The following is a 16,396-nucleotide window of genomic DNA, read 5'->3' as shown; positions in this document are numbered from 1 at the left end:
AAACAACCTTATTCAGATGTTTATTTCACCAAGATCTGGAGATCAATCGCGTCTGAGAGCACCTCGGAAAGGGAGGTATAAAACTTGTTGGGAATAGGCGCTATAGAAATTATCTGCATTATTATTATTATCCTGGGACCTTTTAGCTAGAACCCCAAATATCATTTTGCGTTTGTTTGCAGCTATCAGTCTTCTGAAATATTTCACAAGTGATTTAACCTTCTTTTAAAATACAAACGAGTAAACAGACAAAAATTACTTTTCAGGGACATCCGAGTTAGAAACAACTTAACAGAAAACAGGCAATTAGATAAAAGTATGTTTGTTTAATCACAGTCGTCTTGAGAACACAAAACAGACAATGTTCCAGGGGCCTTCAGGATCATCAACTAGTACCCAGGAGAACCAAACTGAATCTAACATTTACATGCAGTGAGTTCAAGTTTGTAAAGTCTGTGAGCTCACACAAAGTCATTGAACATTTAGAAAAAGCCTGTTTAAATCTTGACAGTATTATCACAGTTCACAAAAGGCAGAAACCTATGACATGATTTCTTGTGACTTTTTTAAAGTGTGTAAAGTGAACGGGCCACAAATAAAGCAATTTCGGGTATTATGATCTTGCCAGAGAGTTCATCTCAAAGTAAAACAATAAAGGACAAAGTCTGAGCTCCTTTCAAATTAACAGAACTACACGATCTTCAGGACTTTTTGCATGTCATCAATACTCTTAAGGAATGATGAGTTGTATTGTTATCACTTTGAGAAACAAATGGTGGATAGGATCAAGAAAAATCACTTTGGTAAAATAAAAAAATTATAATACAGGATAAATCTGAGAGTAAAATTAAAAGGATGTGCCATAGTTCACATATATAACAAAAAATAAAGCATGTCATCTATCAACAAAAGTCACTTTGGTTACACAACTGTAATGGCTGACAGGGTAGGGAGGGGAGGGAGAGGAGAGGGAGGGCATGACTGAGGCAGCCAAAAGAACTTATAGAAAGTTCGGAGGGCCTTCAGTAGGAAGGGAAGGGGGAACAAAATCTATCACTTTTACATAACTGCTACTGAGACGTCCACAAACAAAAACCAAGTTCATCGTAGAGATAGTTGAAGTGATATGTGATAGATGGCATAGCCTTCAGATGTGAGACAAAAGTGTACCCAAAGGAAGTATTATATTAGAAAGCATGAGTAGCGTGAGGCGTCTCTAGTATTACATTTTATAATATTCTATAGCTTCTCTGCCTTCAGGCTGTCCTACCGTCTCATTATGCTGCTGTACCATTATACAAATCACAGAAATATTTCCTTATCTTTTCTGGGTATAATCTGAAGTAGATTTAAGAACCTCACAACTAGCAGTTTTGATAGGAGCATTATATCGGCCTTTATAGCAAGGAGTACAGATTAAAAACCTTTGGGGGTTTTTTCAAACAATTGACTATTTTATTTTTTTTGTGAAATCTTTCTCTGATATTCTTCATGTCTTGAATAGATCAAAGCTCGCACAATATTTCAGAGCAAAACAGTGGCAGAGATAAGGGGAGGACAAACAAGATCTCTGTCAATCCGACATATTTTTTTTTAATCACATTAGTTTTCCGAAACATAACTGCAAAACATCGTATTGACGAATGTGAGCAAAACTGTTATAATATTTGAGAACATCACTGGAGTGGATGCCGCTGGTATGTCCTATTTCTTCTTTTTCCCTATACTGTTTCACTGTCTTTCTTTTTTCCCAATACCAAATGATCATTTCTGTGTTGATGTCCTTCTCTTTACTCAAAATTTGACCGTTGGCTAGGGAATGTCTCGGGGAAGGGGAGGGGGGAAGCACTCTCCCTGGTGGTCATTCGGAGACAAAGATGTCGTCTAACGTTCAACAGTGGGGTCGTCCTCTCACAACTTCATGTAGCTGACGGCCGCCTGTGTGTCTGGGGTGAGCAGTGCACCCGGCTCGTGAACCAGGTCGACGATGTACTTCTTGGGGGGGAACTTGGGGGCTGTGGGCTGCAGGATGGAGAAAGATAAGAAAAAAATAATTATCATCATCATCATCATAATCATAATCATAATAATTATAATAATCATAATAACAATAATCATAATAAAAAATAATTATTGTAATGATAATCATGATGATGATGATTGAGATGATCATCATTATCAAAATCTTAATAATAAATAGCATTTTTATAGCTCAAATTCCCAATCAGCAGCAAACTCTATACACTTTACAATCAATATTATTACCCCAGCTGACCTGATAGCCTTCTGAAACAAATCTCAACTTCCGAGGAAGCACACAAAGCAAGCTGCCATTTTAGAGGCACTAAAATAAATAGCCTACACAACATGCTGACAAGATCTTTTGCTGTTTAAAAGATGTTGAGTCAAAAAAAAAAATGATAAAAACTGCCAAACAGGCAAAAAAACCCGCCAGTTTCTTTGATTTCCTTATTTTGATGAGCACCTGATCTCACCAGGCTGCCCCACAATTACACTGTCCGGTGAGATCCGGTGAGATGGTGCCACTTACTTCATCCTCATCATCATCAGGCAACAGCACCTCGTTCCAGGCACGGTTGTATTCTCCGCGGGTCAGGGAGCAGTTGAGGGCGATACGGTCAGCTAGAGCCTGGGGACACAATGTTGTACTATTTCAAACACACATATATGGACAGACAAGTTTATGATTATATTTAAAAATAAAAAATAAAAGTAATAATAATAATAATAATAATAGCTTTTGTATAGCTCAAATCCTCGCTCAACAGCAAGCTCTATTTGTGCACTTCAGCATCTATATTATTACCCCAGCAGACCTGAGAGAATTCTGAAACAACCTTAACTTCCTGGGAAGCATACAGTGCAAGCAGCCATTTATAGGCGCTAAAACACGAATATACGGACAAGATCTTTCGCTGTCTATGGCCGGGTACCCATTCCTACCAGGGTGAAGTTAGGAAAATTCGTGTAAAGTGCCTTTCCCAGGGACACAATGCCAGCCCGTGGCTCCAATCCCCGAATTCGCAACCTCGCGATTACGAGTTCGGTAGCCTAACCACTACATCATACAAATAAACAGATCATCTAAACAAAGTGCTGCATCTTTTCAAACACATGAACTGACATTATTTTGTTATGGTTTTATTTTTTGTTTACACTGTATGAATAAATGGTTCATTTCAACAAAATATTGTAATGACATTTCAAACACCCAAGAACTGGCATGTTTTTCTTAAGTTTTGTTTTCTCATTTACAAATAAATAAACAGATCATTTCAACAAAATATTACAACAACAAAATAATGAACTGGAGTAATTTTGTTTTATTTTATATTATATAATTTAAACAAATGGGTCATTTCAACAAGATATTGTAATGATATTTCAAACACATATGAAGTGGGTTTTTGGGTTGTTGTTCTTTTCTATCTCGTGACCTCAGTGCTTTCTTGTCTAATCTCCATTTTTAATAACAATGAAAACAGTTCATAACAAAGAGTGAGCTGAAGAAGAGGTCACATTTTCAATGTTAAAAATATTGGAGACAGGACAAGAAAGTACTGAGGTCGCGATCTGTTGGGCCGTGAAATTCGACTCAAAGTAAAGCCATAAAGCAAGAGTGGTGAATGTGCGCCATATTATAAGAAAGTCACATTACCTTGAATAGCAATGCTCTGTGAATGTGGATGCCAGCCTTCATCCTACCCATGGGTATCACGTTAGATTTGAGTTCAAACCTCACTTGGCTGAGGGGCAGCTCCCAGCTAAAGTTGGCCACTTGACCACGCTCTATGGAGCCGCCGAGTTTCTCTGACACAAATCTGAAACAGAACCGGAGGAGACAAAATTCCTTAGAGAGAAGACTTAAATCTATCATCCAAGTCTGACTCTAAACATATCTGCCATATAAAATGGTCAAACACAATTTTAAAAAAATAGAATTACATGACAGTAGCCTATAATATTATGGATAGGTCGAACACAGAAGACTTGATTGTGTGTGTGTGTGTGCATATGTATATGCATATGTGTGTGTGTGTTTGCAAGTGTGAGAGTTACATATATCTGTTACACTCACTCTGCGAGAGCCACAACTTGTGCCTTGGACGTAGGAAGAGGCAGGATCTTCTCCGAGACCTCCTCGATGTACTTGACCAGCTGGGGGTCGGGGGGCGGGGTGAAGGGAGCTTTCTCCGCAGACTGAAGCTCCGCCTCTTTCTCCCTCTGGGCGGCTAGCTCCTCCTCCCTCGCCTTCTCCTCTTTCTCTCTCTGGGCTTTACTTTTCCTGTCAGGAGGTGGCAGATTCAGTTATAAATGAGGGGCTGAGAGGCAAAACCCGCTACATCCATTTTAGCACTTTTGAGAGAATCAGCTTTTTTAATGCTGCTATACGCATGAATATACGTAAAAACAAGACTTATTTTGTGGCTTTTAAGAAGTACGTGTTGGGCTTGGGCCGAAAACACTTTGTGCATTTAATAGCCGGCAACAATGTGCATTTATAAGCAAAAAATCTCGAAGTTTCCCAAAATTATTGTTTAGCGTTAGGGAGTTTTGTATTTCATCCCCTCACATATTATAGGCTTATATTTTGAGCTGGACAAAAACATTGTTACTAACAAAAATAAAAGTCTTGTGGGAAAGAAAGCAAACCTGCCCACCAATCATCCTACATTGATTGTCCTCAATAAGATATACTCAAAGAAGAAAAGTTAAACGCTGCAAGGGTCAAAGCAAAATATAAGAGTATTTATCAGATATAAAAGAATAAAACCTTAGAGCTGTTGCTTATTACATCCTTAACAATGATGAGAAAAGTATTATCAATATATATAATTTATACAAGCACTTCTTACAAAGCACGAACTTCAACAAATATCTAAATTATTTTGTTAACACAATAAACACAACATTTTATAATAAAGATATAAAGTAACTGAGACAATACAACTTGCTGAGTATTGAGGTTTCGAGCTTGCACTGAAGACAAAAAGGGCTTGATTTTTCAACTGTTACTTTGTTGGCATATCAAAAGCCATGTATCATTATTACTTGAAAGAGCACTTGATTAAAAGATAATTAAAAATACCCAATAAAATCAAACTGACAGTTTGTAACTAGCGCTAGCAGTCACAGCAAGCCTTTGTAGAAGCATCTAATGACTTTGTGAGAGACTGCCATAGAAGGTGGATGGACAAAAGACAAAGAACAAAACGGTTAACAAAGTGGAATATTGGTGGAAGCTTGTGAAAGGGGGGAGGGGAAGCAACTCAGGGATCAGTCCGGGTGGTTATTAAAGAAAGGCAGCATACTCCGTGATATAGGATGGCAATAATAATAATAATAATAATAATAATAATAATAACAATAATAATAACAAAAAGGCCTAATAATAACAATACTAGATCTAATAATAATAATAATGATAATAATATTATTATTAATAATAATAATAATAATAATAATAATAATAATAATAATAATAATAATAATAACCATAATAATAACCATAAAAACAATAATAATGATAGTAATAATAATACTAATAATAACAATAATAATATGCCTAATAGTATTAATATCATTAATGATAATAATAATAATAACAATGACGATGATGATAATATTATTATTTTTATGACAAGAAAAAATCATTGCACTGTCAACCTCATGCATGACAATAAAAAAAACCAATAATTCCTAAAAACATTTCTCGTCAGCAAGAATCCATTTGAAAAAAGGAGCAACGTTTTTTTGCTGTAGTTGTTTAATGGTATTGTCTTTTCATGCAAAGCTGGAAGACAACAAAGTCACATCAAACCAAACACACAGCAAGAAATTGTTAATGCTCACACACTATTGCCGCCTGCAATCTTGAACGGCACATGTGAGTAAATATCTATGTCAAAATTAAGTCAGCTTTGAACAACCGATCGCATTTTATTATCATAACACAACGGCACACAGTTACGTAGATTGAAACAAAGTCAAAAGTGAATTGAATCTAGACACTGTGGCGTATTACTAACTATTCATGCAGAATGTCTTCTTGAAAGAAACTGAGTAATTTAAACCTAGAAGCAGTAGAACTTATTACAGCACTGTACACTAGGCGCAGTCTGGGATGAACTTATTGAGATGTGCAGTTTTGAGACACATAAAATATAAAAAAAAATTTTTAATCTCTTCATTCTCTTACAGAATTTTCACGTTTGTTTAGCTAACCTGAAATTTTAGATACAGTCAACAATGTGCATACCAACCCCCCCCCCCCCCCCCCCCAACCTTGCCTGCCTCATTGAAGCTTTAGATAAAGCAAATAGAATGGAAAAATCTCATAAATAACAATGATATGCCTCTTTTGATTTAAGAACTCCAAAACAACGTGTCTTCAAAGAGTAAAAGAGTCTGAAATGTGCCTACAGCGGTCGACTGTGAAACGTACAAGGAATAGCAAAAATTGATTGTTTCTGAAATGTGGGGACAGTTATGTCCCACAGTAGCTGAGAAGTCAACTTTGACCAGCAACTGGGGTGTAGCAGTTAGCTGCTTCATCGTCACATGCAGAAGACCGGAACTTGATTCCCATAATATGGGGGGAATTTTTATCGAGTAGGCCTATCACAGTTTTATTGCTGGAATGTGGTATTCATCTCAGCCCGGGTTGGCCCTGACTAAAAGAGTCTACATTTTGTTAATGAGAGAGTAAAGGAGATAGAAATCTATTATTGATTTCAGTTTATCCATTTTCTTTTTAAAAAATTTCATTGCACTTTGAAAACATAATATTTATCTTCAATGGAAACCGCAAACAATCATCTTGTGTAGGCTACTATATTTCAAATGAACCATGATCTCAAAGAAAGGAATGTCTGGAGACACAAGTTAGAAAAAAAACCCAGTGTCAATCATAGCAGTCTTTATCACACTTTTATTTAGGCCTACAGTAAAGTTAAAAGCAGTTTTCAAAAAGCTCACAAGAATGAGAAAAAAAGGATTAAGCCAGTCACTGCCATCATTGCATCGCTATAAGCAAAAATTACACTAAAAAGTAGTAGTGCGAAAATTAATCATGCTATTTATTTTTAACTTTTAGACCAAAAAGTCATCATGCTTACTGGTGCTCACGATAAACTAGACTAGAACAGGCAAACTTTGGTGACTGTGTCTTCAAGTAACAATAAAAGGCAGATGATGTGACCAGAAGTCATTCGAGGAGAAGCACACGATGCCATTGTCTACCCAAGCCCTCAAAAGTCACAAGTCATGTTGCAATGTTGCTTGTCGTAAAAACCCCAGTGACATGAGTCTATTTTTAGGCAGCATGACTGGGATTCCAATGTTGACAAACATCGCAGTGTTCTGTTTGGACTTTTGTTCAGCTCGGATACAATAGCAAAGTGCGCAGACTTTATTGGAAGGAAGTGAGATTGTGCATTGACCAATCAGCTATGTGCAATGCACATTGACCAATCAGCTTTGTGCAAGGGGAGAGTACTGAAAACATGAACTAACTCTTCCTCCAACCGTTGCCGCTCTAGCTCTTTTTCCTTATCCTTCTGACCTTTCTTGCTGCAACAAGGGAGACAAATAATAGAATAATAATATGAAGAAATGTCAATAGGACAGATACAAGACATCCTCTGTTTCTTTTCCTTGAAGTTTCCCTGTAGGAGTAAAACACTCTACTAGGCACGTGTAAGTTACGATATAGGCACACATAGTGGAACCTGTCATAATGTCCACCGGTGTTAAACAATTACCTGTATAAATAGCAGCTTCCAATTTATTCCCTTGCGTACTTTTCACATTATCATGACCCTGTGAAAGTGTCTACTTGTCTGAGCCAGCCATGTTTCTCCTCTACAATCAATGGCCATCGTAGACTTTGTGCTGTACATATATTACATTATCTAAGAACATACACTTTGACGTATTTCTAATCCTCTATGGAGTGCACCATATGAGCCAAATGAAGGGCAAGGCAGAAAATATAGCCTACCAGGCTCATCCTACTATAGTGAGACTGGTGTTTTGTGCACATGTGCACATTTCACAGTGAAGATTTCATGGAGAGCAAAGAATGGAGTCCATGACAATGCATAGTCTTGGTGTATAGATCTATGGTTATGCCATTCGCAGACCCAGCACTGGTGACTTTATTTTTGGCGAGATCAGACCCTGTTTTTGATGGATGGGCAAAAAATCAAAACAAGACAGAACACCTAGTAAGAAAAAAAGACAAAATATGTCACGTGTGTGTCGATATATGCATCGCAATTATGTAAACATAGGTCCTGGAGTCTTCATTATTACGATTATGCAGAAGCATCTGAATCAAGAAAATTAACCGCTGTGAATGTCGTTTACAAATCCAGAAAAAACTCACCCAAGATGAGGAGACTTCTATCATTAACCAAAATAGACAGAGATGCCGTAAGCTGACAAAGTGCCTTTTTTTAATTCACAGCAGTTTAGAGAAAAAAAAGGGTTTTTTTTGTCAGCATAACTTTTGAATAAAAAAGTTCTTCCAAAATTTGAATTCAAATTTATCTTAAAAAACTATTCACTGTTTCACTTTGATGCTTTCACACAAGTAGGGTAACTAATCCGGCTTTTGATTTAGCAAATAAAAGATTTAGCACCAAAATGAAAAAGAAGGTATTTTGTCAGCATACGGCAGAGTGTCCATCCCTCTGCCCCATCCAAGCCATCTTACAACACAATGCTGTGACAGATTATTACCATTTAAGTTTCAAACTGGAACCAAACACAAGCCATAGCTGTTATATACTGTAAATCTTCAGCTACAAGCTTAACAACATTGTAGAGGGCAAAAGCAAAAATATATTTGGTGTTGACTGCATATATTCATAAAATGTTGCTGTAAAATCTAGCCACAGAAACAGAGCAAACATAAAGCAATAGAAAGCAAGCGTTTGATTTTTTTTCCATGTACCGAGTAAGAAAAAAAAATTAAGGAATATATTATTGCTCGGGGGAATGACAACGACCAAGAACAAAAACTAACATGGGACATTAGGCTGTAAACTAGTGGGAACCATCTGGGAGGGAGGTGGGGGGGGGGGAGACGGGAGTAGAAAAACCAGTATGCATCCAATGATAAATTTCTGTTTGTCTACACGTATAGATTCTAAGAGGTTGGGGATTTTAAAAAATCATGGCTAGCAACTGACATATTAATATATATAGATCAGCTAAAGAGCAAAAAGAGGAAAAAAAAAAAAACAGAGAGAAAAACTGCACTGCGGCGGTACCCTTTCTTAGCATTGGCCTCTGGTGACTCTCTCGAGCCAGTCCGGGACATGCGGCCACTTTTGCTGCAACAGTTAAGGGCGGGAATTGGCTCTATGTGAAATTGTGCTTGTTTAGTACATTCCCCCATCTGTTGGCTCACAGCACTTAGTCCACTAACAAGTTATGTGCAGCATCAAATCAAGTGAACGTTCTCATAAAATTTATGGGATTTTCTTTGCAACTACAAGCTACAGAACATCTCTGGAACAGATACAGTCTTTTGAACAAACACAGCTGACAAGCTCAGATAACCGTCACAGACGGTGATTTATGCCACAATTTACCGGCAAGGGCCTAAAGGTTATGGTTCACCTTTGAACAAAGACCGACGTCTATTTTAACTGCTTTTCTTACTATTAACAAAAGTATCCTTAGCACAATTAAACACAACATGGTATTCTAATTATACAAATTAATGCAAAACTCTGCCACACGCCATTTTAAAACGTGACGTATCACTGAATCCTGTACTGAGCAGTCGAAATCCTTCAGTGGAAAAAAATTAAATGTTGATTTTTAACAATAAGATGGATAAGATCAGATAAAATAATAGGACCAGACAAGACAAAAAAAAGCCAAGACCGGACAAAGTAAGACGAGATAAGACAAAGACAAGATAGATTCAAATTAAATGCAACAAACTTTATAACCCATAAGGATAACCTCTCATACACCAGCTGGAAGCAAAACAAATACAGATGTGAAGCAACAATTTTACACTTATGCAAAAATTAATGGCTGCAAATCACACATTTAGTATAAGTGTGAGATAGAAGTAAATATCCAAAGGCTCGTTTGCAATATTTTGTATAAATCAAAAAAAAAAAGAAGACAAAAAAAAAATCCCCCCAAAAATCATCAAAATAATATAAGGTGCACGAAAGAAATATACAAGAATACAAATATTATTAGTGCTCTGAAGCAAGCTCATAAATTCCAAAGACAATGCAAATTTTTTTAAAAACCTAATGGTATTTACTCCAAATGCTTTCAGAGATATATAAGAAACAATCTTACCCTTTGGATTCCTTCGTGGATTTGTTGGCTTTTGAGGTCGTCTCTTTGGTCTTGGAGGTGTCTGCCTTCACGTCTGCTTCCTCAGCCTTCCCAGAATCCCCTCCCTCGGTTCTGAGAGAAAGCAGGAACAGCACAAAAGTGAGGCATCCTGGTGAAATCGGGCGCTCATCAAAATAATCAAAGTGAAGAAACTAGCATTTTCATTTGGGTTTGTGGATTTTTATCGAAAATTTGTTTTTTGGCTCAACACCATTCACGCCCATTAAAGAACACATTTCTGTGTAGATTTTATGGCAAAATGTTGAATAAAGGCCCAAAAAAGTGTAACTTTTCAGTTTTCACAGTCTCTCAAGCTGAGAGGAAATAACTAAACTTTAGCGGCCATTTTCTCACTAATTTTACCTCTGAAACCAGGTGACCCCCACCTCCTTCATTCGCAAATATCTCAACTTGTATTCAAGACAAAGACATTTTTTTCATCCAAAGCAAGACAAATGCATAAGCTTTAAGATGATACCAATAACTCTACATGCCCCAAAATTGACGAGAGCCCAATTCCACAGCGTCATGACACAAATACCTCTCAAGAAAAGACTTCAGTCAAACCTGTTCAAACAGCCACCTGTACACGACAATCACATGTACAAATTTGCCAACTCCTACTTTCCCTCAAGCGTTCTTTTTAAAAAATATTACAATGACATTTTTGAAAATATCAATTCGTCTAAGTCAACAACTTTTTTCCCAGACAATGGGTGGCTGTCTTAGACAATTTCAGCTTTATTTATTCTGTTATGTATTCGGTGGAGCGGTTAGTGCGCTTGTCTCCAAAGCAAAGTTCGAGCTTTGGTTCGGACACAGATTTTTTTTCTCCCCCTCCTGCCCACCCAGCAGTAATGGGTACCAGAGTTCGAGTTGGGGAAGTAAAGGCGGCATGGAAAGGAACTGGCCACTCTATCACAATATGCCGAAGGCCCCGGAAGTTGTTTCACTAACAAGGCAATCCCCAATGTCCGGATCGGATGCGGAAACAACTTGACCTATGTGACATGCCTCATTATCAAAACAAAGCAAGATAAGACTTATCTTCTTCTTATAGTGCTGAATCTGAAACAGATTTCAGTGACCATGGTTCGTCATTCTTCTCTCATCTCAGGTGCTCTATAAAAGAATACTATATTATCCTGGTCTTTAAATTTTTATTCTTTGTCGCAAGAGCAAAATAAATACCAACAGCACTGAACTGATAATGTTTTATTTTCAGTGAGAGTGTATTTCTATAAATATATAAGTAAATAGAGATGGAGAAGTCCACAAGAGAGAAAGAGGAAAAGAGAGGAGAGGAGAGCGAGAAAGAGATAAAGGAGAGGATAGAAAGCAAGGGTAAAGAGAGGTGATAGAGAGAGAGAGAGAGAGAGAGAGACTGAGACAGACAGACAGACAGACAGACAGACAGACAGACAGACAGACAGACAGACAGATAGACAGACAAAGATCGAGAGAGAGAGATTGATGGAAAGGGAAGAGATAGAGAGAAACAGAGAGAGAGAGAAGCCCTTACTCTCCCCCAGCCTTGGCGTTGAGAAGTATGACCGGTCTCTTGTCATCCATCTCCTGCCGGCAGTAGTCCTCCAGTGTCTTGAAGGGCGTGCCCTGTCTGAGCTGGCCGCAGTCGAAGAACCCGTCCTCGATGATATTGCTGGGTCCTGCGGAGACACATCACACTCACGTAAGATGGATTCGAACCTCTACCATACCCACACTGTTGTACGTATGTACATCGAACTGATGAACAATGGATTCGAACCTCTACCATACCCTCACATGTGTCAATGGAGGTGTAAATTATCAACAATTTACAACACCAAAACCTTTTACAGAATTGCGGTCTTTCTCTCTCTCTTCCATTGTCTAAGAAAACCTATCTTCTTATCTCCCACACTTCTTTCCTCCCTCCCTAACACTTCCATTACCATCACTCCCACACATCCCCTCTACCTCAACTACACCTAACGTCCCTTCCCTCACTCCCCATCTCGCAAACCTTTTTTTTTTCCATCTACCCCCTCACTTCCCTTCCCCTCCGTTTCACATCTCCTCCCCCAACTTTCCTTTCACCTCCACCTCCACCACACCCCACTTACCCTCTACCATACCTTCTCCCCCCTCCTCTGACATCTCTTCCCTTCCATTACACCTTCCGCCCACCCCTCCTTCCCCACTCCCACTCCAACATCTCACCGAGGTAGTTGTACAGAGCAAACTTAGCCGACAGGTTACAGTCCAGAAGTCTCTGTAGAGCCGCCTCGATGAACGGGCTGTGGCGTGACGCTGACATCTGAATCTCCTGGAGAATTTGCAGACCTCTAGACGAGGTGTGGTTGGGGGGGGGGGGGATAGAACAAAGGCAAAATTCATTAGGATGAACGGGAAAACTCATGGCAACAGTTGGAAAAGAATGAGAACTGGTGGAAAATTGCCCAAGCTGAAATCACATCTTCACAAAATTGCTCCAGCACACAACCCAGATCTGTCCTGTCGAGCCTGCAAGGAGGAGGACGAGACTATGGACCACATATTCCTGAAATGTCCTGCCAACTATTGTGCCACAACACGTCTGCTGGGACATTTCAGTGACCCTCGTTCAGCACCTTTTAAGGATCCGTGAGCAAGTGTTGAGTTTCTACATGCTGTCGGCATCGCTGACCACTTATGACGCCACAGCGCCAGAAGAGAGAGAGAGAGGGAGGGAGAGAGAGAGAGAGAGAGAGAGAGAGAGAGAGAGAGAGAGAGAGAGAGAGAGAGAGAGAGAGAGAGAGAGAGAGAGAGAGAGAGAGAGAGAGAGAGAGTTGGAAAAACAGTGAAGGCGTTTAAACTAAATAGGCCTACATTTAATACAACATGAACATCAGCAATAAACTGAAAGAAAAATAACATCAATAAATTCTTTTTTCTATTATTTGAGCAGCCTGTCTTAATAGAGTGCCAGGCTTATTGGAAAAAATCTGGCTGTCCTGCAAATTTCCCTTTAAACAGACTTCACTGTAATTGACAAAATGAATTGTGTTCTAAAAGTCACAGAGTGCTTAGGAAGATAAAAAAGTAAATTATGATATAGTACTTCATTAACAACTGTGACTGTTTAATTTTGTATTTGAATTTAATTTTTTAACTCAACCTACCAAACTGCATGCCTGAGCTTACATTACCCTTACCCTTCTGTGCACCAAAAACACAATCATTAACATGTACCTTCGCCCTTCTGTGCATCAAACTCATTCCTCAACATGCAGTTATGTAAATCTATCAGTGAAACAAAAAGAGCTCAAGTGAACACGTCCTATAAGCTGATGGGACCAAGCTCTAAGAAGAGAAAAATATTCTCAACATTTTTTTAATTCCTCTTGTTTTAACATATTTCTAAGCATGTTCTCAATCCCGGCTACATGTATTCAAGAGAAGTTGGCCACCCTATGTCACAAATGTTTGAATTATAATGCACCATCACATTTATCAAATCTGTTAAGACCGTACATTCCAACTCGCAGTTTAAGGTCATCAACTGACAAAAAGAAATGTATTTCACCATCTATGAAACTTAAAACAATGGGTGAAAGGGCATTTGAATACCAAGGCCTCAATATCTGGAATGCTTTACCAAGTACTTTAAGAGAGATTGAATCTTTTGATTCATTCAAATGTCAGCTGAAGTCGTTTCTGTTTTTAAATTTAAAAGATGAATATTTGGAGTAATATTCTTTAGTCAGAACACAACGTTTTATGTTACTGTTGTACGTTGTATGTACTGTATTGTAAAGCGCTCAGAGCCTGAGTACTTTAATCGATGTTGAGCGCTATACAAATGTCATTTATTATTATTATTAAGTGGAAAGTTCCAACACCAAGACAGCTGCCAACGAAAAGAAAATCAAGTTCATTTTGCTGCAAACACACTTTTAGCCCGTACCCCAGTTTGCAGATTTCTGTGGCTGTGGGTTCATCCACTCCGCACACGGTGATCGCCCACGCTGCGTTCCTCCTGACCTCATCATTCCCAGAGTGCAACAACAAGACTAACGGCTCCAGTCCTCCAGATTCTCGGAACTGCGAAGAAGAAGAAATAATAATTACACCAAAAAATACAAGAGGTTCAACCGTAACTAACCCTTTGTCTATGATGAGCCGCTCCCAGTGACTCGCGGTCAGAACCCCTGTGCTGGTGAGCTGCTCGGGCGCATTCCTTTATGTCGACTCTTAGACATCAAATTCTTTTGGGCAATTACCGGAAACAGGATTTTTTTATCGGGAGTTCATTCATTAGATGAAGAACTATCAAAATAGGCTCAATTGTTTTGATTTAATGACCATTTAGTAACGTTTTTGTCATTTTTAGATTTACTACTAAAGAAGGGGCCCGGTATAGTGGATATACCCCAACGTAGATAAAGAGTTAAAGAAGAGAAGAATAAACTACTTGATAAGTTGTCTCCAAAAACAATTTCCTGTGTGCACTAAAACTATGTTATATTACAAGATCTTCACCTCTTCGCATCAAGCAGCAGTGGTGTCGCTGCACAGTCCTGGGGTAAGTTACTTCAACTTCACCTATACCCTAGTTCTCGTTTACGAGCTAATAGTTGTAAAACTCAAAGAGTGGAAAGACATTTTTATTGAGTGTCTCAGTCTATGTGGTTGACCCTGAGAGGGAAGCTCAGAAGCCCGCTTCCTAAATAATCGAAATTGTGTTGATGGGGTGAATAAAAAAGCCATCTGAAATAAAGAATTTAAACATCATCTTCAGCCTTTCTCATCTTCATCTGTTTATAAAAATAAAAAGATGATCTCTCTCTCTCTCTCTCTCTCTCTCTCTCTCTCTCTCTCTCTCTCTCTCTCTCTCTCTTTTAGTGGTCTACATTCGAAAGATGATAATTTCACATAAATTACGAGGAAAATTCTATGATAAAAGTTTTTACATTAATTTATGCACTGCACTTTGCTGATCTTACCACTCGAAGGCCCAGGAAGTTGTCTCACTAACAAGGCAATCCCTAATGTCCGGATCAGAAGCGGGAACAACTTTACTTTTTATGTTTTTACGTACTGTACATTGCTACTTGATGCATTTACCTCTTGTCTGGAGTCTGCATCACAGGTGAAGGCCGACACAGCCAGTGCCACTTTGCTCTGAACGTTTGTGTTGCTATGGGTGACGAAATAAAACAACATTAGGAGAATGTTTCACAATACACGTGACACTATATTGGAGTTGGCTATAAGTATATCAAAGAGAGAAATACAAAAAAGAAAAACATTCATAACAGAATCCTCATATTGTAATTTATGTGAAATTATCATCTTTAATATGTAGACCACAAGGAGAGAGTAAGAGAAAGAAAGCTAGGGAGAGAGAGGGGGGAAGGGAGAAAAGAGAGGGAGAATAAGAGAGGGACAGAGGGAGGGTGGTATAGAGGGGGATGCAGGAGGAACAGAGGGAGAGAAATAGATAAGAGAGGAAGAATAAGTAGAAGTGATTTGGGGGAGGGGGGGATAAAAGGTCCAGAAAAAAAGATTTAAATGAACAGAGGAAAAAAGACACAGCCGAGTAGAAAGAAAAGTTAAGTTTTTCCTAAAATGTCAAAATGAGAACTGCAGTTGTCCTATACAGAGGCAGTTAGGGCATAATTTTTACAACACTAAAAGTAATACAAAAACAATAATGATAAAATAAAGTACGCAAGTCCGGAACTCACTTCGACCTCAGTGGGTCAATGAGGGATGGGACGACCCCTTTGACCTGTGCGTCTGACCTCAGACCCTCGTCCTGTGCCAGGTTGGTCAGCGCACACGCTGCGTTGGCCACCACTTCCTCCCTCACCTCTCCCAGGCATGCGATGAGGGCCTCGATACCTCCCAGGTTGCTGATCTCACTGAGGGATGGAGAGAAAGTGAAAGTGGGAAAAGTATTAGTAAAACGTTAGTTTGTTTTAGTAGAGGTTTTACGGCGCTCGCAACTGCATAAGGTTATATGAGCGCCAGAAGA

General features: G+C 38.7%; 1 protein-coding gene across 4 annotated transcripts in view; it reads right to left on the bottom strand.

Annotated features, from left to right (window-relative positions):
- Window positions 1-306: 306 nt before the first annotated feature.
- Window positions 307-16,396, bottom strand: part of LOC101853391 (armadillo repeat-containing protein 3) — a 31,530-nt gene continuing 15,440 nt past the window's right edge. The window contains exons 13-24 of one of the 4 annotated variants that reach the window (XM_035970196.1): window positions 16,107-16,283; window positions 15,484-15,556; window positions 14,324-14,460; window positions 12,598-12,722; window positions 11,918-12,062; window positions 10,357-10,467; window positions 9,300-9,362; window positions 7,537-7,593; window positions 4,100-4,306; window positions 3,680-3,842; window positions 2,552-2,650; window positions 307-2,022 (exon numbers count right to left, since the gene is read on the bottom strand). In XM_035970196.1, the coding sequence (XP_035826089.1) occupies window positions 1,912-2,022; window positions 2,552-2,650; window positions 3,680-3,842; window positions 4,100-4,306; window positions 7,537-7,593; window positions 9,300-9,362; window positions 10,357-10,467; window positions 11,918-12,062; window positions 12,598-12,722; window positions 14,324-14,460; window positions 15,484-15,556; window positions 16,107-16,283 (1,468 nt within the window). In that variant the 3' untranslated portion in view covers window positions 307-1,911. The remainder of the gene's footprint in view (window positions 2,023-2,551; window positions 2,651-3,679; window positions 3,843-4,099; window positions 4,307-7,536; window positions 7,594-9,299; window positions 9,363-10,356; window positions 10,468-11,917; window positions 12,063-12,597; window positions 12,723-14,323; window positions 14,461-15,483; window positions 15,557-16,106; window positions 16,284-16,396) is intronic. The other 3 variants (XM_013083459.1, XM_035970197.1, XM_013083460.1) reach the window with 3 other exon arrangements.

This window comes from Aplysia californica, unplaced genomic scaffold (assembly GCF_000002075.1).
Source record: "Aplysia californica isolate F4 #8 unplaced genomic scaffold, AplCal3.0 scaffold00233, whole genome shotgun sequence".
Taxonomy (NCBI): domain Eukaryota; kingdom Metazoa; phylum Mollusca; class Gastropoda; order Aplysiida; family Aplysiidae; genus Aplysia; species Aplysia californica.
Note: the sequence above shows the minus strand (reverse complement) of the source record. Positions and strands in the feature narration are given on the sequence as shown.